This window comes from Engystomops pustulosus, chromosome 5 (genome assembly GCF_040894005.1).
Source record: "Engystomops pustulosus chromosome 5, aEngPut4.maternal, whole genome shotgun sequence".
Classification (NCBI taxonomy): Eukaryota; Metazoa; Chordata; class Amphibia; order Anura; family Leptodactylidae; genus Engystomops; species Engystomops pustulosus.
Window position 1 is genome coordinate 198042548 of NC_092415.1, and position 27890 is coordinate 198070437.

At 45.4% G+C, this 27890-nt stretch overlaps 1 protein-coding gene across 1 annotated transcript in view; it reads left to right on the forward strand.

Annotated features, from left to right (window-relative positions):
- The window catches only part of ANKIB1 (ankyrin repeat and IBR domain containing 1), a 47198-nt gene extending 19712 nt beyond the window's left edge, over positions 1–27486 (forward strand). Inside the window, exons 5-19 of the mRNA XM_072154306.1 lie at positions 1624–1832; positions 2363–2451; positions 4086–4230; positions 4425–4591; positions 5635–5723; positions 6829–6959; positions 16762–16896; positions 17325–17411; positions 18249–18315; positions 19452–19597; positions 20019–20197; positions 24810–24861; positions 25191–25299; positions 26461–26504; positions 26621–27486. Of these exons, the coding sequence (XP_072010407.1) occupies positions 1624–1832; positions 2363–2451; positions 4086–4230; positions 4425–4591; positions 5635–5723; positions 6829–6959; positions 16762–16896; positions 17325–17411; positions 18249–18315; positions 19452–19597; positions 20019–20197; positions 24810–24861; positions 25191–25299; positions 26461–26504; positions 26621–27337 (2366 nt within the window). The 3' untranslated portion in view covers positions 27338–27486. The remainder of the gene's footprint in view (positions 1–1623; positions 1833–2362; positions 2452–4085; positions 4231–4424; positions 4592–5634; positions 5724–6828; positions 6960–16761; positions 16897–17324; positions 17412–18248; positions 18316–19451; positions 19598–20018; positions 20198–24809; positions 24862–25190; positions 25300–26460; positions 26505–26620) is intronic.
- The last annotated feature ends 404 nt before the right edge of the window (positions 27487–27890 follow it).

Genomic DNA, 27890 nt, shown 5'->3' on the forward strand with positions numbered 1-27890 from the left:
TTCAGACACCTTGCACTGATGGGCACTTGTGGGGTTTGGGGTCTCCATGTTGAATAATTACAGTAAGAAAAGTGTTTCTTAGAAACTTATTGTTCTTTGATATTACATGAGAGGACCCAAAATGTAGGTTTTGGTGTCCTCCAAGTAACCTGTTTAGGTTAGGGGATCCAATTGGTCAGTTTTACACCCCTAGAAAATGGGCATGGCTATGATTGGCTATATGTGTCCATTAGTTGCCCACCTGACCAATCACAGCCATGCCCTATTTACTAGGGGCACAAAGCTGCCTGATTGGCTTTACTGCATCCCATCAAGCAACATATCCTTGTACGGCGGAGCTGACGAACTAATCTAATTTCGGGTGCACTCGTCTCTACTTGTAACCCACCTTCCCAAGAGGGAAAATATATAATGCAGATTGTCTACCGAGACGGCCATTTTTGGTGTATGTCTAGCTTGATAATCCAAAAGTTGCCCCGTGGACCACATCCACTAGCAGTCTCTCTTTACAGTATGGCTTTTCTGGACCCTAGTGGGATGTACTAGACAGGAGATCCTCCCCACGGGTATCTCCGGAGCCAGCTTTATATCAATTGGCTGATCAAGGACATCACCCTAGTGTTATGGGTGGTAACTGTGTGATGTCAGCATTGTGCTCCTTGCTCCGAGCCAATCAGATGTTTCCTTCCTGTTCTGTTCCCACCCCCGAGGAGCTTTAGTCTAATCTCCCTTCTCTCCTGCTATTCACTGTTTACACTGTGTGAGAAAGTCTGAATATTTTCCAGAGAAAATGTCAGACTGCTAAAGACGCCTCTTCCCTCTATAATCCCTATTAGAATTTTTTTTTATTTTTTTTATACAGAATATTTTTAGAATGATATTAGATGAGTCCCGGCGCTCCCTTACCTCACGTTCAGGGGGCTCATTTTTATGGAAATTGGATAATTACAGTTTACTCGCACCGCGCTCCTCTCCGACGTTCTTGGAAAAGAGCTCCATTATATTAATTGCCGTTATTAGGAGCCCTATTTACGACGTCTCCGAGAATCTCTGTAACGATTAGTCGTCAATGTTGATAAATGTTATTAATAAGTTTTCATGATCATGATGGCTGCTGGCAGACGCTCGCCCTTCTGTCTCCGGAGACGTGTAATCGCTAGCAGATGGCAAGACATGTCACGCCCGGTGCCAAACGGAGTCGCGTCTGGTTCAAACTTTATTATTTAATTGTTGAATATTGGTTGATGGGGCCTCCTTCCTTCTAAAATCAACTTTTAAAATGATGCTAATTGGCTAAAAGGGCTTTAGGATCCTGTAGCTTCACAGGCTGTTATTCTGTACAGAAGCCTGTCTTCTACTTCTGCATGAGATTGCAGCAAGCTGAGGGGGGCTACTGTGTAACCACCAGTGATGCAACAGTGCGGAGAGGCTCTGGTAACGCCCATCAGAGCCCTTGCTGCTCATTAACATAGTTTTTTAAACATTTAGCTTTAGAAGGAAGTATGCTTCACATTTTCAATAATGGAGAAAAAAATGGTTGAACTTGAAGTTGGAAAAGGCAAGTAAAGAAGAACCCAGTGGTAAATGTTGGTGCTTTCATCTTTAATTTTCTTTGTCTTTTAGATTGGGACAGGGAAAAGTTACTGGAAGATTGGATGTGCAGTCCTGAGAATTGCTGCCAACGATCGGGCGTCCAGATGCCAACACCACCGCCCAGCGGGTACAACGCCTGGGACACGCTACCTTCTCCACGCACCCCGCGTACCACCCGCTCATCGGTGACGTCCCCCGATGAGATCAGTCTATCTCCCGGGGATATCGACACGGCTCTGGTCAGTGCAACATCATCACCCTAGTTACACATTTCATAATAAGGAAGGCAAATATCATGTCCTTTCTCAAATTCCCGCTTTTATCAGAAAATTTACCCGTTTACCTACAAAAAATCTCTTCCAAGTTCCGTAGTAATGAGATGAGTCGAGTCGTATTTTAGCTGAGATGAGTCAAGTTTAGGCTGCAGGGAAAGCGCCATTCAGATGCATCTTTCTTCGTTTGTATAGCACCTAGAAACATGCTGCTGGTGTCATATTAAAGATAAGAATCTCTTCTTTGGTTTTGTTAGCTCCAACTGTGAATAAATGTTTAGTTTCAATGGGAATTTGTTTGTAAGCAATTCCGCTAACCATAGCCCAAGATCTTCCAAAAACAGCACAATGTCATCCAAAGGTTGTGCATGGTGCGGCAGCTTAGCTCTAGCCAGAAGAATGGGATGGGTAAAATATAACGCCTCTTGTTAATGGGTTTGACTAGATTGTTAATATAATATAATATATTTTTTTTTTAACTCTTTCTCCGTGCACAGTGCGGGATCTGTATATGCAGCATCTCTGTCTTTGAAGATCCAGTGGAGATCCCATGCGGGCATGAATTTTGCAGGGCATGCTGGGAGGCGTGAGTATAAATTATTATTATTATTAATTGTATAATGAAGCGATGATCAAATATATAATTCCTTATGTAGCACCCAGAATAATTAATTAGTCAGGGGGCAGTAGAGGGTGTCATGGTTTTAAATATGAATTTTAATTATTGATGACCTATCCTTCAATCATATTGGTCATGTTCTGACAGCCCACTTACTCCTTACCAATGGACAACGCCATCTATTGTGTAATGGTTGGGTTTGGTATTGCAGATGGGCCCCATTCACTTTGATGGGAATGAGCTGCAAGCGGACCACGGGACCAATGGAAATGGCTGATTTGTGTAGATGTAAGAGCCACACTGAACCTACCCCTAAAACATACAGACTCAATACTCGACCTCCTTTCTGCAGACCCCCAGACAAGACCCCATAAATTCAGATTTTACATTTTTTTTTTTTTTTTTTTTTAAATGCCTAGATCGGATCCTTGATTAGACCCAACGCCCAAATAAATAAAAACACAGAACCTACCACTAATACAGACTCGTGGCCAGACCTCTCTTGTTTACACACCCCCAGGCAAGACGCCATCAATTCAGATTCTACGGTAAAATAAATCCTAAACCAGACCCTAGATTAGACAGCCGACATAACTAATGGGCCCAGAACCTACCCTTAAAACATACAGGGGCTTATTTACTAAGGGTCGCAGATCGCACTATCCTCAAACTTTCCAGCGTTTTCGGTTTTTGCACGGCTGTGATGGGTATTTAACAGAGGTTTGCGCTGGGATTGTGTTTCCCGCAATCGGATTTTGGCGCCACTGCACTGGCTTTCATGCGACAGGAATTGGGGGGGGGGGTGTCCCGTCGGACGATCCGTCTGTTTCAGACTGCGCGCGGGATTTGACTTTCAAATTGTGTCGCATCCAATGCACTTACATGCACCGGGAAGAAGAAGGTGAACTCTGGGACCTGAGCGGGGAAGCGACACATGCGGGATATCGGGCGCACGATCTTAGTGAATCGCAGCACAGTGCATTATCGTCGGTGAACTCCAGCGGCCGGGTAAGTAAGTAAATGTGCCCCACAGACCTCGGATTAGACCTTCCCTGTTTACAGACGATTAAAATTTAGATTTTGGAGCCTCTTGGGTAATAGAACCCCCTAGACCAGACCACTTACATAAATAAGGACCTCATACCAGATCTTTAATGTGCTCCAGAACTTATCCCTAATACATACAGACTTTGGGCCAGGCCTCCCCTGTCTACAGACCCGACCCCCCCCCCCCCCCCCCAGACCTTGTGAATTTTTGTTTCTATCATTTCCGTGCATGTAATATAAATCTGAAAGAACATTCTGACTTTTATTTTCACAGCCGTTATTATTGGTTTCTCCACACGTCTGGCTGCCCGAAGCTTAGAAACCTTTTTATTGCAGTTCTATTAAATTTTCATTCCAAAATTGAAAATCTTGCGTCTGTCTATCAAGGTCATTCAGGGGAAGAAAAATACCAAAATTTTGAACTACATGGTCCTGTCTGGGATGTGTCCAGCTTAGTGGGTCGGACTAGGGAAACCACTCTTTCACTCTTAACCGTTTTGATGTATCCTAGTAATATATAATGGTGTTCTCCAACCCCAATTTTTGTTTTATAGGTTTTTGAACCTTAAAATCCAGGAGGGGGAGGCTCACAACATCTTCTGTCCAGCCTATGACTGTTTCCAGCTGGTTCCTGTGGAGGTCATAGAAAGTGTGGTGTCTAAGGAGATGGATAAGCGCTACCTGCAGTTTGACATAAAGGTGCGGTACCTCTTTAGTATCAGTTGACTGCCCCCTTGCCACTGGGCCGCCCCCTTGCCATCCGCAGGGGTGTTACTGAACTGCCCCCCTTGCCATCCTCGGGGGGGGGGGGGGGGGGGAGGAGGAGGTCGGGAGGGTCCACCTGGGCTTTTCCTGCCATATTGTGAATGTTTGAAATTTTTTTTTTCCCCTAGGCATTTGTCGAAAACAACACTGCAATCCGATGGTGCCCGACGCCGGCCTGCGAGAGGGCGGTGAGGCTGAAGAAGCAGGGGAGCAATACGTCCGGCTCGGACTCTCTGAACTTTCCCTTGTTGAGGGCTCCAGCAGTGGACTGCGGGAAAGGGCATCTGTTCTGCTGGTAGGTGCTCTGTATATCATGTGATCATGGAGGATTCTAGCTTCAAGTCTGATCATTGATCATCTGTGCTAATCACTGTACTGTAGTACATCTTTAATGGTCTCATATTATGTTGCATTACATTTTGTACAGACTGCTCTCCTACCCCCCGGGAATAGTTTCCGGGTCTGTCGTCACACTCAGTGTTTTCCACATGCTGTGACCCGGTGGCTGTATTGGGCAGTATCTGGTTACCCGCAGGGGCGAGTCTTTTACATCATTTATAAAGTAGATGGATTCTGAGCCGAGACACAATAGGAGCCGCATAAATATCCTCACCACAAGTATCAGGTGGCGGAGGAGCGGATTCCTGTACAATACTACACAAGAGACGTCTTAGGATATACTGAGAGACTGCCGCCTTGTAGATCATCCTTGGGTTTTACATGTAAGCGACATGTTTTGGGAAGATTTCAATGGTGATATAGGGAATATTCCGGGGGCGTAGTCTCAGGAGTGCCGGGAATCTGTAACAAAAACACTATGAATAATTGATCATCGGGGCCAGAAGAGGAGCAGGAATATTAAAACCGGAATATTAAATCAAGGATTCTGTTGCTTTTTAAATTTTCTAACTTGGCTCATCCTGGGCCTCCTGTTTCACCAATAGACTTCCAAGACTTAAGTTAATAAAAAATGGAAGACTGGCGAATAGCTGGTCACTAGGGGTTTCCCTGCCAGCCATAATAGATATTACATCCTTCGTTTCACTGCAGTCTATTTTATGCTTATGAGACCGTTGAAGATGGCAGAGTACAGCCGCTGCTATCTGCACTGGACCTCAAATGTAGAGGCGTTGTCCATTCTTTGATGTTCTAACTTACTAGAAGCAATAAACAAACATGTGACCATTCAGAGAGTCCCTTTAACAGAACCCGGATACCCAAATCTGTAGTGTTTTCACCCCGAAACTTACCCAGCTTTCCCAGCAACAGATAAAACTACATGTCTGCAGTTTGGGCAATTTTTGTTGCACTGTAAATCTGGATTTTTCTGTGTTGCAGGGAGTGTTTAGGGGAGGCCCACGAGCCATGTGATTGCCAAACATGGAAGAACTGGCTCCAGAAGGTGTCTGAAATGAAGCCAGAAGAGCGTGAGTATCATTTTATGGAGCGGTTGTCTGACGCGGTGCACACAGCCCCCCGCTGCTGAGCGATGCCTGAGCTTAACACAAGTCTGTAATGATGGATTTAGGACGCCGGAGAATTGTCAAACAAGAATAGGATCCATTATGCTTTATGGTTACTTCGGTAACATGGCCGCCAGCTCTATGTGGCGGGGTGACATCCTGCAGACTTGATGCTTATCTGCAGTAGCTTTATAAGAAATTAGCTGTGTTTAGCTTGTAGTAGGGAGGACTTTTAGCACTGTCCTCACACTGCTACAATCCTATTATGGTTAAACTGGTTTATGGTTGGAAACTTAAGCCACTATAGAGAAGGAGCTGTGGAGCAGTGTAATGCAAAGAGCACAGCAGTGTGAGGACACTCCTTGCGCACATGGAGAATTCACAATCCTGGATTATAAATCCATATGTTACAGTCCTGCTGCCACTAACCATGCACACAAAGGTATTGTCCCTGGACAGATGTGTAGTCACACTTAACACTGGTTGCAGAGAGCACAGCAGTGTGAGGACATGGCCGCAGTACACTTGCTGAAATCTACAGTGCTGGAATATGAATACATTTTTCTCAGTCCTGCTGCTACTAGCCACATATAAAAAGGTATGACGACACATTTGTCCAGGGATAATATCTAACAGTGGTTGCAGAGAGTGCAGTGCACAGAAGTGTGAGGACGCATCCCCAGTGCACTAGGAGAATTCAGTCCTGCAATATAAATCTTTATATCACAGTCCTGCTGCTACTAACCACATACACAAAGATGTAACAACATATCTGTCCAGGGACAATTATCACTAGCCCAATATCGAGATAGTAGTGGTTAAGGCCAATCTATTTTAAAGAACTTGTTTTAAGGGCCTTTACTCTACTTATTGGTTCAATGTATCAACTAAATGCCATCCAAAATGGTGGTGAGGGTGAATACTGGTTGCGGGACGCCTCTTTACCCCAGACTTTGTGACAACATGAAGCATCTTGTCTGTAGATGGTCTCTGATCATATGATCCACAACTTGCTCCATATTCTGGCCTAGGTAGGTAGGTACATGGCAATCTCTGCTTTTTCGTGCAGTGGTCGGAGTGAGTGAAGCCTTCGAGGACGCGGCGAACTGTCTGTGGTTATTAACCAACTCGAAACCCTGCGCCAACTGCAAGTCTCCCATCCAGAAGAACGAGGGCTGTAACCATATGCAGTGTGCCAAGGTAAGGACCAGGCAGCTTCTGCAACCATTACACTGCATACAGAGTACACCTCGTGTTCAATGTGTGACTACTGAGAAGGAGATGCCTTGTATACATCCCATTCACCTTAGAGAGGTTCATCGGAGGTTGTAAGACGTGGCAGTTTTATCCCAAAAATGGCGCCACACCTGACCAAGGTTGGTGCTGGTATTACAATACCGGCACAGTTTTTGGAAGAAAGCAGCCATGTTTTTCAACCTTCGGACAACCTCTTTTGATATTGCTGGCACAGTATCAGAGACTGAACCAGAAAAAAGGAGGAAACCTATAAATTCTAACCTATAGCTTAAAGAGAACTTTTCCTCCGCCTTCTCTAACCCAACGCCTCTGCATCCTCTAATGGGTATTCTTACCCTGACATAATTTTCTCTCTGCTCCCCACGATTCCCAAGCATAAATGTCATTATTTTCTAATCTCTATTGTCAAATGGGAGGAGCCGGGCTGTCTGCTCCAGCTCGGGCCCGCCCACCTGACAATAGAGTGTTATTAGCGTAGTTTTAAGATGGCTTCTTGTGTGTAGAATCTGAGTAAGCTCATCTGTCAGATGGGTGGTCCTAGGCTGGAGCAGACAGTCTGGCTCCACCCACATGACATAGATTCAATAATAATGACCTTAATGCTTGGCAATTGTGAGAATTATAGAAAATTGTGTAAGAATCGGCAGGACAATGTAATTGGAGGATGAAAAGAGTTTGGGTTGGAGAAAGGAGGTGAACGGTTTTTAGCTCTGCCCAATAAAGCCACCATTGTGGTTGTGGAGTTTACATAATTCCATCCCTTCTGTGCCCAAGTTTCCGATACTGTACCAGCATTGACCTGTATACTTATCACCGCACAGGTAAGTAGCCTTCTACATTATGTTGTATTCACATGTGGTGTCTGCTCCGGGGTGTCTTCTCTACACTAAGTCTCTCCTCCTCGCGTCAGTCTGGTGGACTGTGCCGCATAATCGCAAGAGAATTTATAACGTTTGATTACAATTTATTAATCCAATATTCAGGAGGACCCTGTTTAAAAAAAAAAAAAAAAAAAAGTTGAGGCTCTTCCCTGTGGCGCTTACGCAATTAATAGTTTGTCCTAAAGACACCAATAAAATCTCCTGCCTGATGTGGGTCCCCCTACAGCTTTGGCCTGGTCTCTCCTCGTTATGGATTCACCCCTACGCATGAGGCCTGTGTCTCTATAAGGCATCATGGCACATAAAGCATTCATCACATCGGAGCAGAGAGTCCTTGTCTTGGTCAATGTGTGACTGAGAAAGAGGTGCCTAGCGGCGCGGCAGGCCCGTGTTTAGCCCCCTAGCGGCGCGGCAGGCCCGTGTTTAGCCCCCTAGCGGCGCGGCAGGCCCGTGTTTAGCCCCCTAGCGGCGCGGCAGGCCCGTGTTTAGCCCCCTAGCGGCGCGGCAGGCCCGTGTTTAGCCCCCTAGCGGCGCGGCAGGCCCGTGTTTAGCCCCCTAGCGGCGCGGCAGGCCCGTGTTTAGCCCCCTAGCGGCGCGGCAGGCCGGTGCCCTCGCCCCCATCAGGCGCGGCAGGCCGGTGCCCTCGCCCCCATCAGGCGCGGCAGGCCGGTGCCCTCGCCCCCATCAGGCGCGGCAGGCCGGTGCCCTCGCCCCCATCAGGCGCGGCAGGCCGGTGCCCTCGCCCCCATCAGGCGCGGCAGGCCGGTGCCCTCGCCCCCATCAGGCGCGGCAGGCCGGTGCCCTCGCCCCCATCAGGCGCGGCAGGCCGGTGCCCTCGCCCCCATCAGGCGCGGCAGGCCGGTGCCCTCGCCCCCATCAGGCGCGGCAGGCCGGTGCCCTCGCCCCCATCAGGCGCGGCAGGCCGGTGCCCTCGCCCCCATCAGGCCCCCTTCTTAAATGCTCTCCCAATACATTAAAATACTCATGTATGTTTGTTCGTTACACGTGTGTATATACACCCACACATCATTTATATTTGTAAATTTGGAGCACAGCAACCTCCTGGAACACAAATATGTCTCTCTTAAAGACATGTGCATAAAATTGATTATATGTCTCTCCCCCAAGCACCTGCAGATTTGGGTAACATATAGCCTCAGTGGGCCCCTGGGTAACACATAGCCGCAGTGGGCCCCTTTGAGAGGAACTCGCACAGTGGAATTTAAACTTCAGAAAGCACCAGTCTCCTGTTCCCTAAAATGTACCCAAACACCCCCCTTCCCTCACGGGTTATATTATATACAGCCCCCAATGGTTCTATTTTACAGAGCCCCCTTATAGTTATATTATATACAGCCCCCCCCCCCCACCCTTAGACAAAATGTGATCAGTGTAAAACAAAGTCCTACTCTCGGGTCCAGCCAGGCCTCCTGCTCTCCTTAGGCCCACACTCCGGGGTTGCTGATGACTTTGATGTAGGCCCCTCCAGCAGCTCTGGGTCCAGGTATGCCGGATGCTGGTGCCGGCCCTGACCCCTGAGTGTCAGGCCCATGTCTCTTCAGGCAGAAGCTGGAAACTTCTATAAGATGTCATGGATCAGGGCATCATCCATCATCATAAGGAGTCCACATCTGGTCCCACGTGTGAGTGAGAAAGGTGCCGTGTATTCCTTCCAATGCCCTTAGCTTTGCTTTTACAGTATCAGAGACTGGAGCACTGGAAAGATGGAAATATCTAATGTATCTATAGCTGAAAGAGAACCTGTCATCACTCGCTCCAACCCCAAGTCTCTGCATCCTTTTACAGGCACTGATTACCTTGAGATAATTTCTCTCTGCTCCCCACCATTCCCAGGCATAAATGTCCTTCTATTCTGATCTTTATTGTCAGATGGGCGGAGCCGGGTTGTCTGCTCCAGCTCGGGGCCACCCACCTGACAGTAGAGAACCTTATTAGCATAGGTTTTAGCTTATTGTGTGAATAGATGACTATAAGCTCTCCTCTGTCCGATGGGCGGTCCTAGGCTGGAGCAGACAGTCTGGCCCCGCCCATCTGACAGATTTTATAATAATTGCCTTTATGCCTGGGAATTGTGAGGAATATAGAAAAATTGCTCTAGAATCATTAGGATAATATCTTTCAGAGGACAAAGGAGTTGGGGTTGTGGAAGGGAGGTGACTGGTCCTCTCATCTCTTCCCATAAAGTTACCATTCCGGTTGTGGTCCAGTTTCTGGTTTTGTACCAGCAGTGACTTGTCACCTCATCGGACTCTATTATGTTGTAGTCATATGTGGTCTCTGCTCTGGAGCCACATCTCTACCCTAATGTCCCTTATAAGTCTCCTCTTCACTCCAGTCTGGTGAGGAGATGAGATTTTTAAGCTGGAATCTCCTTTTTACACTGATCATTATTGGTATTTCTTCTGATGTAACACTCAAACATGACCTAGTGTTACCACATACCAGCCCCAACACGAACACTCGGGACCCGAAAAGCTTTGATCCTGGGTGTTTGCCCCTGCTTAGACACTGTGATTAAAGGGGTTAAGAGGGAGAGTTTTCCCTCTGCTACCTGTCAGCACCGCCCACAGTAGAAATCGCAGGTCCACTAAAGGACCCCAGGGCTGCCAGGGACAGCTAACTATTGGGAACTGCACTATATAAGAGTTCAAATTATCTCAAGTTGAGGTCTCCTTGTGGGACAAAGTAATATAAAAATTTTTTTTAGAACAATGCACACGCATAAAAACTACGCCCCCCTCCTCGTAAAAAGAGAAAAATTAAAACACATTTTGTACCTCCTTACTCTTACCAACCCAGGCTACAAATCTATAATAGTGTTTATCCCATATGATCATAAACATTGAAAAGGTAAAACTTTGCCCAGACTGACCTTTTTAAATCCTCTGTCACGCACACACAAAAAAAATCATAATTATTGTTATTGAAAACTTTCAGAAACTTTATAAAATGTGGTCCAAATAAAATCTGTAGGTCTTTTATGGCAAAAGTAAGGTTTGATGGTGTAGAAAATATTAATAAGAAAAAAACTCTCCACTCCCCCTGCCCCCCAAATAAGCTGCCCAGAAAGGGGTTCTTAAACGTCGCCAGTAGGATATATGAAACTTGTATGTGTGCTTATGAAAAAAAAGACTGCAAAAAGCTATGGAGACGCAGAACTAAAAAAAATTGTAGCTTCTAAAAGGCAGTGAAGGAAAAACGGACAAATGTCTTGGGCATTAATGTAGAAAATAGGCAAACGTTAATTGGCGCCAGCGCCTGACTCCCAATATTTCTGCCCAGGTATATTTATCTCCGGGTAAAACATCCCCACACTGTGTCCCTAAAAGTACCACAGTCACTTACAGTATAGTGCCCTTAATTGATTTATGGGCACCTTTGAGAGGAACTCATGCAGTGGAATTAAAACTTCAGAAACTACCAGTCTCCTGTTCCCTAATATATACCCCCCCCTCATGCGTTATAGATTATACAGCCCTCAATGGTTCTATTGTACAGTGCCCCCTTATGGTTCTGGCTCTTCTTCCAGCAGCCGCTCAGGCCCACACTCTAAGGCTGCTGAGGACTTGGATTGATCCATGTAGGCCCCTCAAGCAGCTCTGGGCCTCAGTATTCCAGATGCTGGTGCCAGCCCTCACCCCTGAGTGTCAGGCCCGTGTCTCCTCAGGCAGGAGCTGGAGACACCATCCATCATCATAAGGAGTCCACATCTGGTCCTACATGTGAGTGAGAAAGGTGCCGTGTATTCCTGCCAATGCCCTTAGCTTTGCTTTTACAGTATCAGAGACTGGACCACTGGAAAGATGGAAATATCTAATGTAATGTGTAGCTGAAAGAGAACCTGTCCTCACTTGCTCCAGCCACAAGTCTCTGCATCCTCTTACAGGCACTAATTACCTTGAGATAATTTCTCTCTGCACCCCACCATTCCCAGGCATAAATGTCCTTCTATTCTGATCTTTATTGTCAGATGGGCGGAGCCGGGCTGTCTGCTCCAGCTCGGGGCCACCCACCTGACAGTAGAGAACATTATTAGCATAGGTTTTATCTATTCTGCACACTATAAGCTCTCCTCTGTCAAATGGGTGATCCTAGGCTGGAGCAGACAGTCTGGCCCCGCCCATCTGACAGATTTTATAATAATTGCCTTTATGCCTGGGGACTGTGAGGACTATAGAAAAATCATCAGGACAACGTCTACTAGAGGATGCAAATTGTTGGGGTTCTGAAAGGGGGGCTGAATGGTCCTTTCATCTCTTCCTATTAAGTTACCATTCCGGTTGTGGTCCAGTTTCTGGTATTGTACCAGCAGTGATTTGTCCCCTCATTAGTCTCCATTATGTTGTAGTCACATGTGGTCTCTGCTCTGGAGCCGCATCTCTACCCTAATGTCCCTTACAAGTCTGGTTCTCACTCCTGTCTTGTGACAAGACACTGTGATTAAAGGGGTTAAGAGGGAGTTCTTCTTCTGCCACCCATCAGCACCGCCCACAGCAGAAATCACTGGTCCACTGAAGGACCCCAGGGCTGCCAGGGACAGCTAACTATTGGGAACTGCACTATATAAGAGTTCAAATTATCTCTTGTCAGGATCCCCTTGTGGGACAGAGTAATAAAAAAGAAAAATCTGCACGCACAAAAAAAACTGCCCCCCCCTCTTAAAAAGTAGAGAAAAATATAGTATTTATCCCTTATGATCAAAAACGTTGAAAAGATCATGGTAAAATTTTACGATTTAAAAAAAATGTCAATCTGGGCAAAGTTTCTTTTTTTTTTTTTGTGCGACAGATATTACGTGGTATAAATAAAATATGCAGGTCTTTTGCGCAAAAAATAAGCCCTCGCGCAGCTACAATGACTAGAAATGTCAAAAAATCCTGGCGCTTGGAAGTTAATGATGCACAAAGCCGAATTGACCCGGTTTTAAAATCCGTATTTAGATTTGATGGTGTAGAAAACTTTTATCAGGAACTCCCCCTAACCCCAAAGAAGCTGAACCGTAAGGGTTCATAATACATCGCCAGTAGGATATATTAAACTTTTATGTGTACAAATAAATAAATAAAAGAACGCATAAAGCTAAAGTGATGGAGAAATGAAAAAAAAAAGTACAAAACAGAGTAGAGATAGGGAAGTGTTAATTGGCGCCGGCCCCTGACATTTCTGCCCAGATATATTTATCTCCTGGTAAAACATTCCCACACTGTGTCCCTAAAAGTACCACAGTCACTTACAGTATAGTGCCCCTAATTGATTTATGTACAGCAACGGCACCACATCATTATTATATTGCACAGCAACTCATCCTGGTTTAGCCCCCCCCCCCCAGTGGCGTGGCAGGCCCGTGTTTGTTTAGCCCCCCCCCCATCGGGCGCGGCAGGCCTGTGCCCTCGCCCCCATCGGGCGCGGCAGGCCAGTGCCCCTGCCCTGTCCCCCTCTTAAATGCTCTCCCAATACATTAAAACGCTCATGTGTGTTGACACGGCAGTCTCCAGAATTCAGTGGGCCCCCCCCATGAGTTATATTATATTCAGCCCTCAATGGTTCTATTGTACAGAGCCCCCTTATGGTTCTGGCTCCTCTTCCAGCAGCCGCTTAGGCCCACCCTCCGGGGCTGCTGAGGACTTAGATTGGTCCATGTAGGCCCCTCCAGCAGCTCTGGGCCTCAGTATGCCGGGGACTGGTGCCAGCCCTCACCCCTGAGTGTCAGGCCCGTGTCTCCTCGGGCACAAGCTTGGAGACTTCTATAAGATGTTACATGGTACAGGGTGTAATCCATCATCACACCGGAGCAAGGAGTCCACATCTGGTCCTACATGTGAGTGAGAAAGGTGCCGTGTATTCCTGCCAATGCCCTTAGCTTTGCTTTCACAGTATCAGAGACTGGACCACTGGAAAGATGGAAATATCTAATGTAATGTGTAGCTGAAAGAGAACCTGTCATCACTCGCTCCAGCCCCAAGTCTCTGCATCCTCTTACAGGCACTGATTAGCTTGAGATAATTTCTCTCTGCACCCCACCATTCCCAGGCATGAATGTCCTTATATTCTGATCTTTATTGTCAGATGGGCGGAGCCGGGCTGTCTGCTCCAGCTCGGGGCCACCCACCTGACAGTAGAGAACATTATTAGCATAGGTTTTAGCTTATTGTGTGAATAGATGACTATAACCTCTCCTCTGTCTGATGGGCGGTCCTAGGCTGGAGCAGACAGTCTGGCCCCGCCCATCTGACAGATTTTATAATAATGACCTTTATGCCTGGGGACAGTGAGGACTATAGAAAAATCATCATGACAACGTCTACTAGAGGATGCAAATTGTTGGGGTTGTGGAAGGGAGGTGACCATTTCGGTTGGGGTCCAGTTTCTGATATTGTACCAGCAGTGACTTGTCCCCTCATTGGTCTCTGCTCTGGAGCTGCATCTCTACCCTAATGTCCCTTTATAAGTCTCCTTTTCGCTTCTCTCTGGTAATGAGACGAGGTTTGGGGGTACTTCTTCTGAAGAAACACTTCTCAAACACCTATTGTTACCACATCCCAGCCCCGGCACAAACGCTTAAGAACGGAAAAGCTTTGATCCTGGGTGTTTTACCCCTTTACTCCTCTGCCACCCATCGGCACCCCCCACAGCAGAAATCGCGGGTCCACTGAAGGACCCCAGGGCTGCCAGTGACAGCTAACTATTGGGAACTGCACTATATAAGAGTTCAAATTATCTCTTTTCAGGTTCCTCTTGTGGGACAGAGTAATGTTAAAAAAATAAATAAATCTGCACGCGCAAAAAACTGCCCCCACCTCCTCTTAAAAATAAGAGAAAAATTTAAACATTTTGTACCACCTTATACTTAACAACCCAGGATACAAATCTATGATAGTATTTATCCCATGTCATCAAACTTTGCCCAGATTTACATTTTTATCTTTTCAAAGTTTTGCCATTAAAATCATCCGTCACACAAAAAAAAATCCTATTCATAGTTATTGAAAACTTTCAGAAACCTTCTGAAATGGGTGCAAATAAAATCTGCCGGTCTTTTACTGAAAAAGTAAGCCTTGGCACAGACTGACTACAAATGTCAAAAGTCTTAGAGATGCAAAAAGACGTATTGAAAAATCTGTATTTTGGATTGGTGTAAAAAAATTTTATCAGAAAAAAAAAAAAACCTTCCCCCCCCCCCACCCCCTTCATCATCGTCGCCAGTAGAATACATAAAAATTGTATGTGTGCTAATTAGAAAAAAAAAAATCCATTTTGTCATTAAAAAAAAAAAAACAAGATGGGCATACAGCTATAATGACAGAGAAATAATAAAAAAAATAAAAAAAAAAAAGATTGTAGGAAAAACTGACATTTCCTTACGAAACAGTGTACAGATAGGCAGGTGTTAATTGGCGCTGGCGTCTGGCCCCTGACATTTCTGCCCAGATATATTTGTCTCCTGGTAAAACATCCCCACACTGTGTCCCTGAAAGTACCACAGTCACTTACAGTATAGTGCCCCAATTGATTTATGTACAGCAACAGCACCGCATCATTAATATATTGCACAGCAACCCCGTGTTCAGCCCCTTAGCGGCGTGGCAGGCCCGTGTTCAGCCCCCTAGCGGCGTGGCAGGCCCGTGTTCAGCCCCCTAGCGGCGTGGCAGGCCCGTGTTCAGCCCCCTAGCGGCGTGGCAGGCCCGTGTTTAGCCCCCTAGCGGCGTGGCAGGCCCGTGTTTAGCCCCCTAGCGGCGTGGCAGGCCCGTGTTTAGCCCCCTAGCGGCGTGGCAGGCCCGTGTTTAGCCCCCTAGCGGCGTGGCAGGCCCGTGTTTAGCCCCCTAGCGGGAGCGGTAGGCCGGTGCCTTGCTCCCATCGGGAGCTGTAGGCCGGTGCCTTGCTCCCATCAGGCGCGGCAGGCCGGTGCCCTCGCCCCCATCAGGCGCGGCAGGCCGGTGCCCTCGCCCCCATCAGGCGCGGCAGGCCGGTGCCCTCGCCCCCATCAGGCGCGGCAGGCCGGTGCCCTCGCCCCCATCAGGCGCGGCAGGCCGGTGCCCTCGCCCCCCTTAGGGGAATTAAAACTTCAGAAAGTAGTAGTCTCCTGTTCTCTAATACCGTATATATACCCAACAGCCCCCAATGGTTCTATTGTACAGAGCCCCCTTATGGTTCTGGTTCCTCTTCCAGCAGCCGCTCAGGCCCACACTCCGGGGCTGCTGAGGACTTGGCGCCGGCGCCTGGCCCCTCACATTTCTGCCCAGATATATTTATCTCCTGGTAAAACATCCCCACACTGTGTCCCTAAAAGTACCACAGTCACTTACAGTATAGTGCCCCTAATTGATTTATGTACACCAACAGCACCACATCAATATATTGCACAGCAACCCCACCCGTGTTAATATAACTTTTCTCCTATACATAGTAGGGCCTGTTCCCTGCGAGACAAATTTATATTTTCAAGTAGCATTATTTTCTATTCTGTTCATTGTACAGGGAAGCTAAAAAAAAAAAAAATCCTAATGTGCCAAAAAAAAAAACCCCACAGTTGCGCCATATTGTTACGTGCTTTGTTTTCACATCTTTTCTTGTGCAGTCCAAATAACACCTCAATTTTAAAATTTGGGATCATTGTGACCCAATGAATGAAATGGGTTTTAAAAATAGTGCGCAAGAACCTGTACTGTGAATTTACCATCTTTATTGGGGGGGAGGGGGGGGGGATAATATGTTATTTTTAAAAAAATGTAAATTTATAATATAAATAAGAAATATCTGATTTTAAAAAAATTCGGGGGGGAGGAAAAACATTCTGGAAAATATTGTGATTGATTTTTTTTTTTTTTTTTTTTGGTCTTTTCCAGTGCAAGTATGACTTCTGCTGGATTTGCCTGGAGGAATGGAAGAAACACAGCTCGTCCACCGGGGGCTATTACCGCTGCACACGCTACGAGGTCATCAATCAGGTGGAGGAACAGTCTAAAGACATGACCGTAGAGGTGAGGGGGCCTGGGTACATTAGGAGGATGTATCCGCCGGGGCACAGGGGGATGTGGCTGCGTTTTTTGTGTGTGTGTGTGTCTTTTTTTGTTTTTTTTTTTTTCCATGCGGCATAGTAACAAAGAAATTTGAGGAAGGGGATGCTCAAAAATTTGCAATCTTTGGTCTGGAAATTTGCACCTCTTATATTTATCAATATTAAAAAGGGGGGAGGGGGTGCAGCAGATCCTCACCGTAGTCCATGGGTTGCAGCTGGTGTGGAGTTATGCTCCCTGCCACCATGGGGGGGGGCAGCATTGTGATATGGGGCAGTACTTGGCGGCACCTGTTCCTTTGCCTCTGCAGTATGTGACAGAAGGCCCAGGCCGCCCCTCATTGCTAAGAAATGATGACAAACCCTTTTTTATATTTGTTTCCACTATTTTAGGCGGAAAAGAAACACAAAAGATTCCAGGAATTGGATAGGTTTATGCACTATTATACAAGATTTAAGAATCACGAACACAGCTACCAGGTAACCATCAATTTGTGTATCTGAGAGAAACCACCCGGGTCTCTGCCAGATTACATGGGTTTTTTTTAGGAAAGAGCATTAGCTAATAGACCCAGTACTGGATTTGCATTACAGGGCGTCTTAATGACAAAATCTGGGATTTGAAAAACATGGCTTCTTTTCTTTGTAAACAGCGCCACACCGGATCGTGGTTAGTGCTGGTATTGCAGGTCCATTGTGGTATTTCAGCTTGGCTCCATTCACTTCTATACAAACTATATCCATGGTCACGGGTGGCACGGTTTATGGAGGAATGCAGCCATGTTTTTCGGTTTGCGGAGCACCCCTTTAGGAAGGTGTTTTTGACTCCACCCATCATGTAGGCCACACCCACAATTATGAATGACTTGAATGCGCTGATCTGATGAACATTGTGGTGCACTTCTCACAAATGGCGCCCTTGTTCTTCTATGAATACCATTGTTACTACTTCACACACCTCTCGGGCCCACAGTTTGGGTCTGATTGCTGATGGTCTGACCAATGGGAACCCCAATGATTACAAGAATGAGGGGCCTGCAGGTGTCATAACCAGTGCTCCATTTCCTTCTATGTGCTTGCTGGAGGTGGCCATCCTGTAAGTCCCATAGATGTGAATGGAGTGCATGGGGGGCCTAAGGGGACCTCTGGAGTATTGCTATTGATCGCAGTGATTGGACCTCCTAATTTACATTTGAATAAATTATTTAACGCACATCTATATGCAATTTTTTTTTTTTCTCTTGTGCACCTCTTCAATGGACGCCACACGGCCACAGTCCACCAAGGGCAATAAAATTCTGTGTCCTCTTTTCCCAGCTAGAACAACGTCTTCTAAAAACGGCCAAAGAAAAGATGGAGCAACTGAGCAGAGCTCTGAGTGAAGGTAAGAGATGAGATTGGTCAGAATGTAACTGGTAAAGGTCCAATATTCAGACTCCCCACTAATTGGCTATTATGGCTAGAGAGGGAAACACAAAACGCACCCTCTGATTGTTTTTTGTGTATACAGTTCTTAAACGGACCCCCTCACCTGCATACAGTAATGTATGTTCCTGTAAGGATTCAACATGGTTGTATCGAAATCTTGCGGTTTGGGATCCCATGTTTTTGTTTTTATGTGCCTCACATATAGAACTTGCACAACATTTAGCCACAGGGGTCCAGCTTGAAAGGCTTATTTTCACCCCTTGGCCAAACTGGCTGGTAACAAACCCTGCTACGACCCATGACCCAAGCTTTAAAGGGATAGAATTCATAAGGGAGTTATGAGATTACGGTGCATCCCAGAAACTCCCAATGAAAGCCTAGTAGATGGGTCGTATTTGGTCGCCAAATGAACTGGAGGCCCAGCTTCATCTGATGGCAACGTTATGGCTGCGCTGTGATATTCCCTTAACAAGTTCTATCGCCTCTTGGATTCTGAAGGCAATTAAATATCAAAATTTTTAACCTGGGGTGTTTATTATCTTGATCCACGAATGTGCGTGATTATATATAGATATACAGATAATATTAAGATGGTACCACACTCTTCCGCAACCCTGAAGGGCTGAGAGACCCTTTTCACTCGCCTCGGTGAAACAGAGCTCAGCCATTTGGTAGAATGCCACCAGCCTGTCTCTAGATCAGTCTGTAATGGGTTATATAGGACCAGAAGCCAGCCCAGGTAACATATCTAGCTATCTGGGCTGGTTTCTGACCCCATATAATCCATTACAGAACAAGCATATATCTAACGACAGGGTGGTAGCAACTTTTTGTATCTAATAATCCAAGAATCACATGAGCACTTGTGTTGACACAACAGCAGTTGTCTACTATTGCAGCTTGGCTCCACTGGAGATGTAGGTGACCTTCGATATCAGACACAACCTGTGGACTCGTGTGGCGCTGTTTTTAGAAGCGATCCATGTTCTTGTTTGTAATCCTCAGTGCAGTAGGGTCCAGAGTGATGAAGGGTTAAAAGCCTAAATCTTGTTATGGACTGACACCTATAGGTCTCTCTGGCTTGCCTTATAGCGGAGGAAGGCTGCCCAGAAACCATGTTCATTGAAGACGCCGTACAAGAGCTACTCAAGACCAGGCGCATCCTCAAGTGTTCTTATCCCTACGGTTTCTTCCTGGAACCCAAAAGCACAAAAAAGGAAATTTTTGAGCTAATGCAGGTGAATCTTTAGACTGAATATTATTTTATTTACATGGTCATATTGTCTTGTGTTCTATATATTTTATGCTAATTATGGGGAAGAACCACAATTCATGGCATAGTCAGATTATCCTATGATCAGAGGGATTTTTCAAGGTAGAACAACATGGGTGGTTTCTTCTGGAAAACACGGGATGGACCGTGACCGGCTTTAAGCTTATTAGGTATTTGCAATACACGCAGGTCCAATACACGCATGTCAAGATACATACTTGTAACAGCGTCCCCTGGTGTTCACTCATAGAACATCCATCTGCTGTGTCCATTGGTGGTGGTCGCACATGCTCAGTCTCATCACCTCGCCATTCAAGTTACCCCATAGTCGGTCCTGCATTGTAATTATATCTTCTAATATACTTTTGTGTATCTTCGCTTTACAGACGGACCTAGAAATGGTAACGGAAGACCTGGCCCAGAAGGTGAACAGGCCTTACCTGCGCACCCCCCGCCATAAGATCATCCGGGCTGCATGTCTGGTACAGCAGAAACGTCAGGAGTTCCTGGCCTCCGTGGCTCGTGGCGTGGCTCCCGCTGACTCTCCAGAGACGACAAGACGGAGGTAGCGGCATTATCTACTGACACCTGGTGCTCTGGTGTTATGTGTAGATGTTCAGTCTGGATATAGAGCTGTAGCTCAGTGCAGTCAGTCCGTGACCCTCTTATTGGGGCAAAAGCCACAGATGACATTTGGGTTTTCGCAGCACATTTTCAGTATGATATGCTCTGTATCCTCTTGTGGATTAACCCTTCAGTGGAGCATATCCATATGTGGAAGCTCCATTGCAGTTTCGGCACAGTATCCAATAGAATCCAGTAAGTAACATGAGTATTAGATACTCACATTCCCTACAATATCACAATTGAGATCGAACAATTCTCTAGAACACTTTTTCCTGTCCCACTGTTATTCCTCCTAAACTATAGTAAATTGCCAACCTGGGCTTTACCAGTTGGGGGCGTGTCCCAACACATGATTATTCTGTCCAATCAGTGCAATCTTTTAAGTTGCCAATTTACTTGTACATTTCTAGGAGGAATAACAGAGGAACCACATTAAGAAACAAGTATTTTTTTCCTAATGGGAACATTCTAGTGTCTTTCTTCAGATCTAGCATGTATCAGAAATGGTTAAAAGATAATTGTAGTGATCCCCAAACCAGGGAAGGACCCCGCCAGACCCGAATCATACAGACCCATCTCCCTTCTCCCGGTGGATGTTAAAATATTTGCCAAGGTCCTAGCCATGCGCTTGAACCAAGTGATCTCGGAGGTTATACATCCAGACCAGACTGGATTTATGCCGGAAAGATCAACTTCCATTAATCTTCGCCGACTTTTTCTAAATCTGCAATTATCAGAGAAGGGGAACGGGGCAAGGGCAATTCTCTCACTCGACGCTGCCAAAGCATTTGACAGCGTCAAGTGGAGATACCTATGGATGGTAATGCACAAGATGGGTTTTGGACCCAGATTTACGGCATACACCAAACTACTATACTCCTCCCCCAAGGCTCGAGTGAGAGCAAATGGTAACATCTCTCAGGAATTTTACCTGGGGAGAGGCACTAGACAAGGATGCCCTCTGTCCCCCCTCCTTTTTGCCTTGGCTATTGAGCCATTAGCAAGTCTTATTAGACAGGCTCCTAATATTGTTGGATTTCGTAGAGGGAGATTGGAAGAAAGGGTGTCTCTATATGCAGACGATATGCTTATCTATCTGGGAGATGTGGAGTCTTCTCTAAATCCAGTTATGAATATAATTAGTTCCTTTGATCAGAAGTCAGGGCTCAAAATAAATTGGGATAAATCTGTGATTCTGCCAGTTGACCCCTTGCCTGAACCAATAAGATTGGAAGAGACATGTATTCAATCTGTGCAGTCATTCAAATACCTGGGCGTGATAGTATCTAAGAGACCACAAGATTATTTACATCTCAATATTCAGCCGCTCCTAGAGCGCACAGGAGCCAAGGCCTCCGCATGGAATAAACTACCCTTATCCTTAATAGGTCGTTGTAACCTTATAAAAATGATACTAATGCCACAATGTCTATATCTACTACACAAATCTTAGATGGACACAAACAGTGGAAAGACGCTCCGACAGTTCAACTATTATACAAAGTATGGGACAGAGGGAAGTCGTGTGTAGGATTTTCGGGTTGGACCAAACATACCCCAATATGGCACAATGCCCATTTTCCAGAACTCCAAAAACTTAACGAAATTGACACGTGGTTGACGGCAGGAGTAGTGACAGTGGACAAGATAATAGAAGGTGGGAGACTTAAACAATTTGACCAACTGCAAGAACAATATAATATCCCTCATCGTTCCTTTTATCAATATCTACAATTGAGGCACGCATGGTCTACTCAATTTAAAGATGAGGTCAGAGAAGTGGGATCCTTTCCTGTGCTAGGAATATTGGGGCAGGCTAAGAGCACGAAAGGGCTCATCTCAAGTATGTACAACCTACTACTTAGTAAACATTTGGAGAAGTCTCCCTTATCAGTGAAAAACAAATGGGAAATAGATGTGGGACCAATATCTGAGGAACAATGGAACAATATCCTAGAAATGACACCCCAATTATCTCTCTCAGAGATGCATAGATACTCGCAGCTCCTGCTGATTCATAGAGCATATAAGTCACCAGTTGTACTGGAGAAAATAGGGGCATGGGATACATCGAAGTGCCCCAAATGTGGGGTGGAAGGGGCAGATATAATGCACATGTTTTGGAGTTGTGTCAAAATTGGGCCATTCTGGAATGAAGTATTAGAAATAGTAAGGAGGGTATGTTCAATAACTCTCCAGGGCTCCCCAATTACATGCATCCTAGGGTGGCTGGAGGATTCATGTGAAGGTAACGCACTGACATTAACTGTTGCAAGACTACTATACCAAGCCCGCAAACTTATTGCATCACACTGGATTCAACCCACTGTCCCTACCATTACAGAATTCTGTACAAGAGTAAACAATTATATTAGACTGGAGAGAGCGGTATACAAAAAAAGAGGGGTACTTAAGAAGTTTGATGCTGTTTGGGGTAACTGGATCTCTACTCCTGGTTTGCCATCAGGAGCTTTGCTTAGAGATGACCTGATCCATATATAGACCTCTGGAGAGAAAAACGAACCTTATACGCACAAGGGTCCTATTAGCGCTTCTGGTGCCCTTATGGGTACATGCCGATCTGCAGGTCGGCCCGGTATGGGCCCTATGAGTTGGGGCCGGGAACGTATAAAATTCCTGGTATAAGGAACTCTGATAAAATATACACCGCTGCACTGCTTCACTTGCTTGGGAGGGAGGGGAAGGGGAGGGATGGGAGGGTTATTGTTATCAGTATTGTATGTAAATTGTGATCTGTATGGTTCATGTTACGTTTGTAATTTTCTGTTATGAAAATGGAAAATGAAGTTGGTGGTTAATAAAAATTACCTGATTTAAAAAAAGAAATGGTTAAAAGAAAACAAAGAAATTTTATTGAGAATAAATATAACCTTTTTATAAAAAGATCAGTTAAATTTAGCAGAGACGAGTGCTGTGTGTAGCTCACGCTGATAGCATAGTCATAGTTTCATTCTCCATGACGGGCTCTGGAGCACTGGGATGATCACGGCTTGCATTAATTACACCCCGGGGGGCTCTATATATAGCACCGCCAGTCAGGAGGTCACCTCCAAAAATAGTCCATGTCACGTTGTGCTGCAGCGTCCTGGGCTTCTCTGTACAGACGCCTACCCCGGTGATCAGTACCGCATCGGGTCTGAATGTTATTTGATGAAATTAGAATACAAAGATGAATAAAAATGTGTTGCATCATGATGATGAATAACAATTATACATTGAGATTATAAAATAATTAGAGGACCTGCCACCAGATTTTGACCACCCTGAGTAACAATGCCTCCTGATCAAGGGTTTCAAGTCCTCCCCATATTACCTAAAATTAGCCCCCAGTGGGGCCCTGTACCTTAATTACAGATGTTTTTCTGATATGCAAATTAGCTTTTGTGACTCATGCCTGGTATCTGTGACTCTTCTCTCTATCTGGCTGCCTGTGAACGACGCTCCATTATTTTGACTGACAGCTCTGAGTCTCTTCAAATCCCTGCTCTGCCTCCTTGTACTTTGGGACAATTGTCAACTACAGACGTATAAAGCTCTTAGTACAGATGGGAAATATTGTGTAAATTTTTTTACACTGTGCCTTATTCATGACATGTGACCAGTGACATCGCAGGTCCTTTAGCCTTCTAATAATAGCAAACTGTACCACATGTATGTGATTACATGTAATCACAGCAGCCTCATGGAGGATGGAGAGGAGAAGTCCATGGAGGCTGCTGTGACTTCATGTGGTCAAATACATGCATGGGGTACAGTTTGCTATTAAGAGGCTAAAGGACGTAGATGGGAGGGGCTGACCTAGCAGGACACGCCCCCTCCGATGCCAAGTAATACAAGTTAAAAGATGATTTATGTGGATGTAGGCGGAACAATTTTTAGCTAAAAAGAAGGGTGTTAGTTAGTTAATAGGGCTCTATGGGAACCTATCACTGGCTTTATATGTGTAAATGTGGTGCCAGGTTCCCTTTAAATGACTATTCCACCAATATTTGTGGGGTTCTGGGGTTTATTGGACATTTGCTTTTTATAAAATAAAGAAGTTGCTGACCGTTTTCCCACAGCGATCCGCTGTAATTAGTGATGAAATTGGTAAGGAAGTGTTTAGTTTCCCAGCGTCTCCCCCTTTAGGAGAAATGGGGCATTGCACGGTGTCCACTTCATTATATAGGTTGTCTATGTAATGCAGGACAGGAGAAGTCCTCCAAAGAGACAGGTGTTCATCCAGTAATGGGTGAGAAATATGCCACAGAATGCCATAATGGGGGAATATAAATAGGTTCTATAATATGGCCATCACTTCTTTAGTTACATATGTCATCAAGGTATCGGTGCTGGGAGTCTGAACCTCTCTAATCCAGTTTCACTTGGGGGAGCGGTGCATTGGGTGATGAAACTGGGCAAGAAAGGGTGCACCCGACCTCATGGCCACACCCACTGTGCACCTGAATGCTCCTTTGCATATAAATATGTAACTTGCAGCATATGGCGGCCAATTTTTAATCTACTAATCCATTTCTATTGTCTTTCAGTTTCGCTGGAGGAACATGGGACTGGGAGTATTTAGGATTTGCTTCCCCAGAGGTAAGAGGATATTTTTTTTGTCAGGTCGGTATACCCTCCTCTTCACTTGCCTATATAGGCAATTTAGCTGGGAAGTCACTTTATTGTCTGCGCATAGTCTTGATTTATCAATGTATCAGTTTTACATTAATTTTCTATGAATTTTTTTTTTTTTTCTCACCATAATGTAAAAAGGGTTAAATCCCTGTTTACATGAATTACTGTGCTGCCGCTCATGACCAAGTGTCTGATCACAACCAATAATGTGATGCCAATGATGTCGCCCATAGTGTATATCAGGTTATAGAAGTTGGATACCTTATGCACTTAAGTGTCTGAATCTTCTGCAGGAATATGCCGAATTCCAGTATCGGAGAAGGCACAGACAGCGGCGACGCGACTTGCACGGTATGCGGAGCAACACTCCCGATCCAGACGAACACACGGAGAACACACTCGGTAATTTCTGATGAATTGTTTTGTTATATTTCACGCTCAGCTGCTATATGCCCATAGTTGGAATTAAGGGCGCATTCACACGTATATAATGGGGATCGATATGCGGCCACATGAGATCTATGAAGCACGGTCACTGTGCTGTGAGAACACATTGACATGTCCATGTTACGGCGCCGGTCCTGCGCTGCTCCGCTCAGCGTGCTGACATATGCCTGCCCCGCCGCACACGTTCTTGTGAATGTAACTCTTAGACTCCAAAACTATAGTGGGAAAATCTGCGGTTTGCGAGAAGTGCAAGAAACTTGCTGTTCGTTAGGGGTCTCGGTGACAGGACCACCACATATTACCAGAAGAGGGGTCTGTTGCAGCCCCGTTACATGCGATATGAATGGAGCCATCGCCACATGAGTGACTGGCTTTTCCGGGCATCTATGGATGGGGCCTAATTTGCAATGACCCCTTTTAGTTTCCCAAGTTCTGGACATTTTCATAACATTTCCTTTGTTTCTAATGTCGCTTTGTAACGCCAACTGTATCCAGGGAACCAATGCGGATATGGTTGTCTTTTCTTTTATCTATCTTTCACCCCCCCCCCCCCTCCATGAATGCTGCAATTCCTTTATCTACCAATGTGGCCCCTTCGCCCTTTAACGGGTGCCTCTCAGCTTAAATTGACCTAATAAACCAGTACGACACAACTTCCAGATCTTTCATCCAGAAAATATACTTTTGAAATGAAATGTAAATTGGTTGTATAAAGTCAAGGAGGTGGAGATATTAACACTGAAGTCAAGCTCTCTCTTCCTCAGAAAGCCCCTTCCTTTACTGTAATTGATGGTCCTGCATCCAGCGACATCACTAACCAGAACTCTGTGATATCTATGATCGAGGAGGCTTTCAGAGCTCCCCACCCTGACTTCAGTGTTAAACTCTCCTCCTCCTCCTTGACTCTAGAAAATCAACTTTGAAGTGAGATGTAAATTGGTTGTATAGACGATGTCACCACACTGGACCATCTAAGAAACGAAAACTAGATGGTGTGTCGCTGCTTGAAAATATTCTGGTAGTGTTTATTAGGCTAATTGCTGATGACCAGTTCCCTTTAAGGATTGATGGTCCCAGTCATTAAGTTTTGTTTCATCTTCTTCCTTTCTCCTTCAGATACCCTGGAGGTTCGTGGCAGCAGAAGACACGGCACATCCACGGTGAGTTTTTAGACGCCCATCTGAATAAAGTTCTCAATTCTCCTCCTTTTTGCTGTTTCTCTTTTTTTGATTGCATCCATTTAGTATGTAGACTTATTGGGTCATTTGACTTTCAGGCCCTGAGCTCCCTAGATGATGATGACCCCAACATCCTTCTGGCTATTCAGTTGTCTTTGCAAGAATCTGGTCTCAACGTTGATGAAGAAACAAGACAGTTTCTTAATAACGAGTCTTCATTAGGAGCCATAGGTTCATCTTTGCCCACCAGGCTGGACCCTTCCCCACTAAGTGTGGAGAACCCAAGGTCTGCACTCAGTAGCTCGGAACTGTTAGAACTTGGTGAGAGCCTGGTCCGGCTCGGAGCCAGTAATGACCCGTATACATCCGAGCGAATCCATTCACACTCATTCACCGATGCGCCAACCTCCAGTAGCGACCTTGATTCTTCCAGTCAAGATCCTAACATGAGCGAGAACCTTCTGGGAAACATTATGGCTTGGTTTCACGACATGAATCCTCAAAGCATTGCCCTTATTCCTTCCATGAACTCGGAAACTGACGTTGACCTACTACCAGGGACTAACAGCGACCAGCCCGTGCAAGAGGTTGCCGAGGAGCATGCACTTTTTCAGGACTCGCTAATTCACGAAGACCCTGAGACGAGAACGGATGAAACGACTTCCGAGGAGACGGCGCCTCAGACGGAAGCGACGTCGCAGAGCGATGAACACAACCTCAACGACGTCACGAGCAGTATGACCAGTTCTGAAGATATCTCCAGTAGAACTCCTGAACCTTCCACCGAATGGGTAGAACAAGTCCATTTGGTATGAACGCGACCCAACCGTACTGTCTAGGAGTTAAAATCCGGATGTCACCTCCCAGAAGACTCCATTACTGACAACTGCAAGGAAACTGATGACGGTTTTTGGGTTTTCGCGTAGTCTTTTAAACTGATTTCGAACTTGGATCTTTTTTTTTTGCGTTTAATGAAGTTTGATTGATTGCCTTTTTTTTTTTTTTTTTTTTTTTTTCCCTCATTTTTTTTTTTTCCCTCTTTTTTTTTTTAAATTTTTTTTAGTAGGGTGAAATCTTCTATTCTAATAAAATGCAGTCATGATGTAGCTTTAGTTTGGTAGCCACTACTACGATTACAATTTTTTTTTTTTCCAGTAATTTATGGTTTTAGTTCCCAAAAAAAAAAATATTTAATTTTTTTTTTTTTTTTTTGCGGTGGTACCTGAAGCCCCTCCGTTGACGATGCCGAAATTTGTATCACTCGCTCCTCACGTTATTTCTTTGTATGAGAAGACTTGATATAGTGCAGGTTGCGTTTTGTGGTCGGAGCCTACACGACGTTGTCAGTGATGTCGCTCCTCCTGTAAT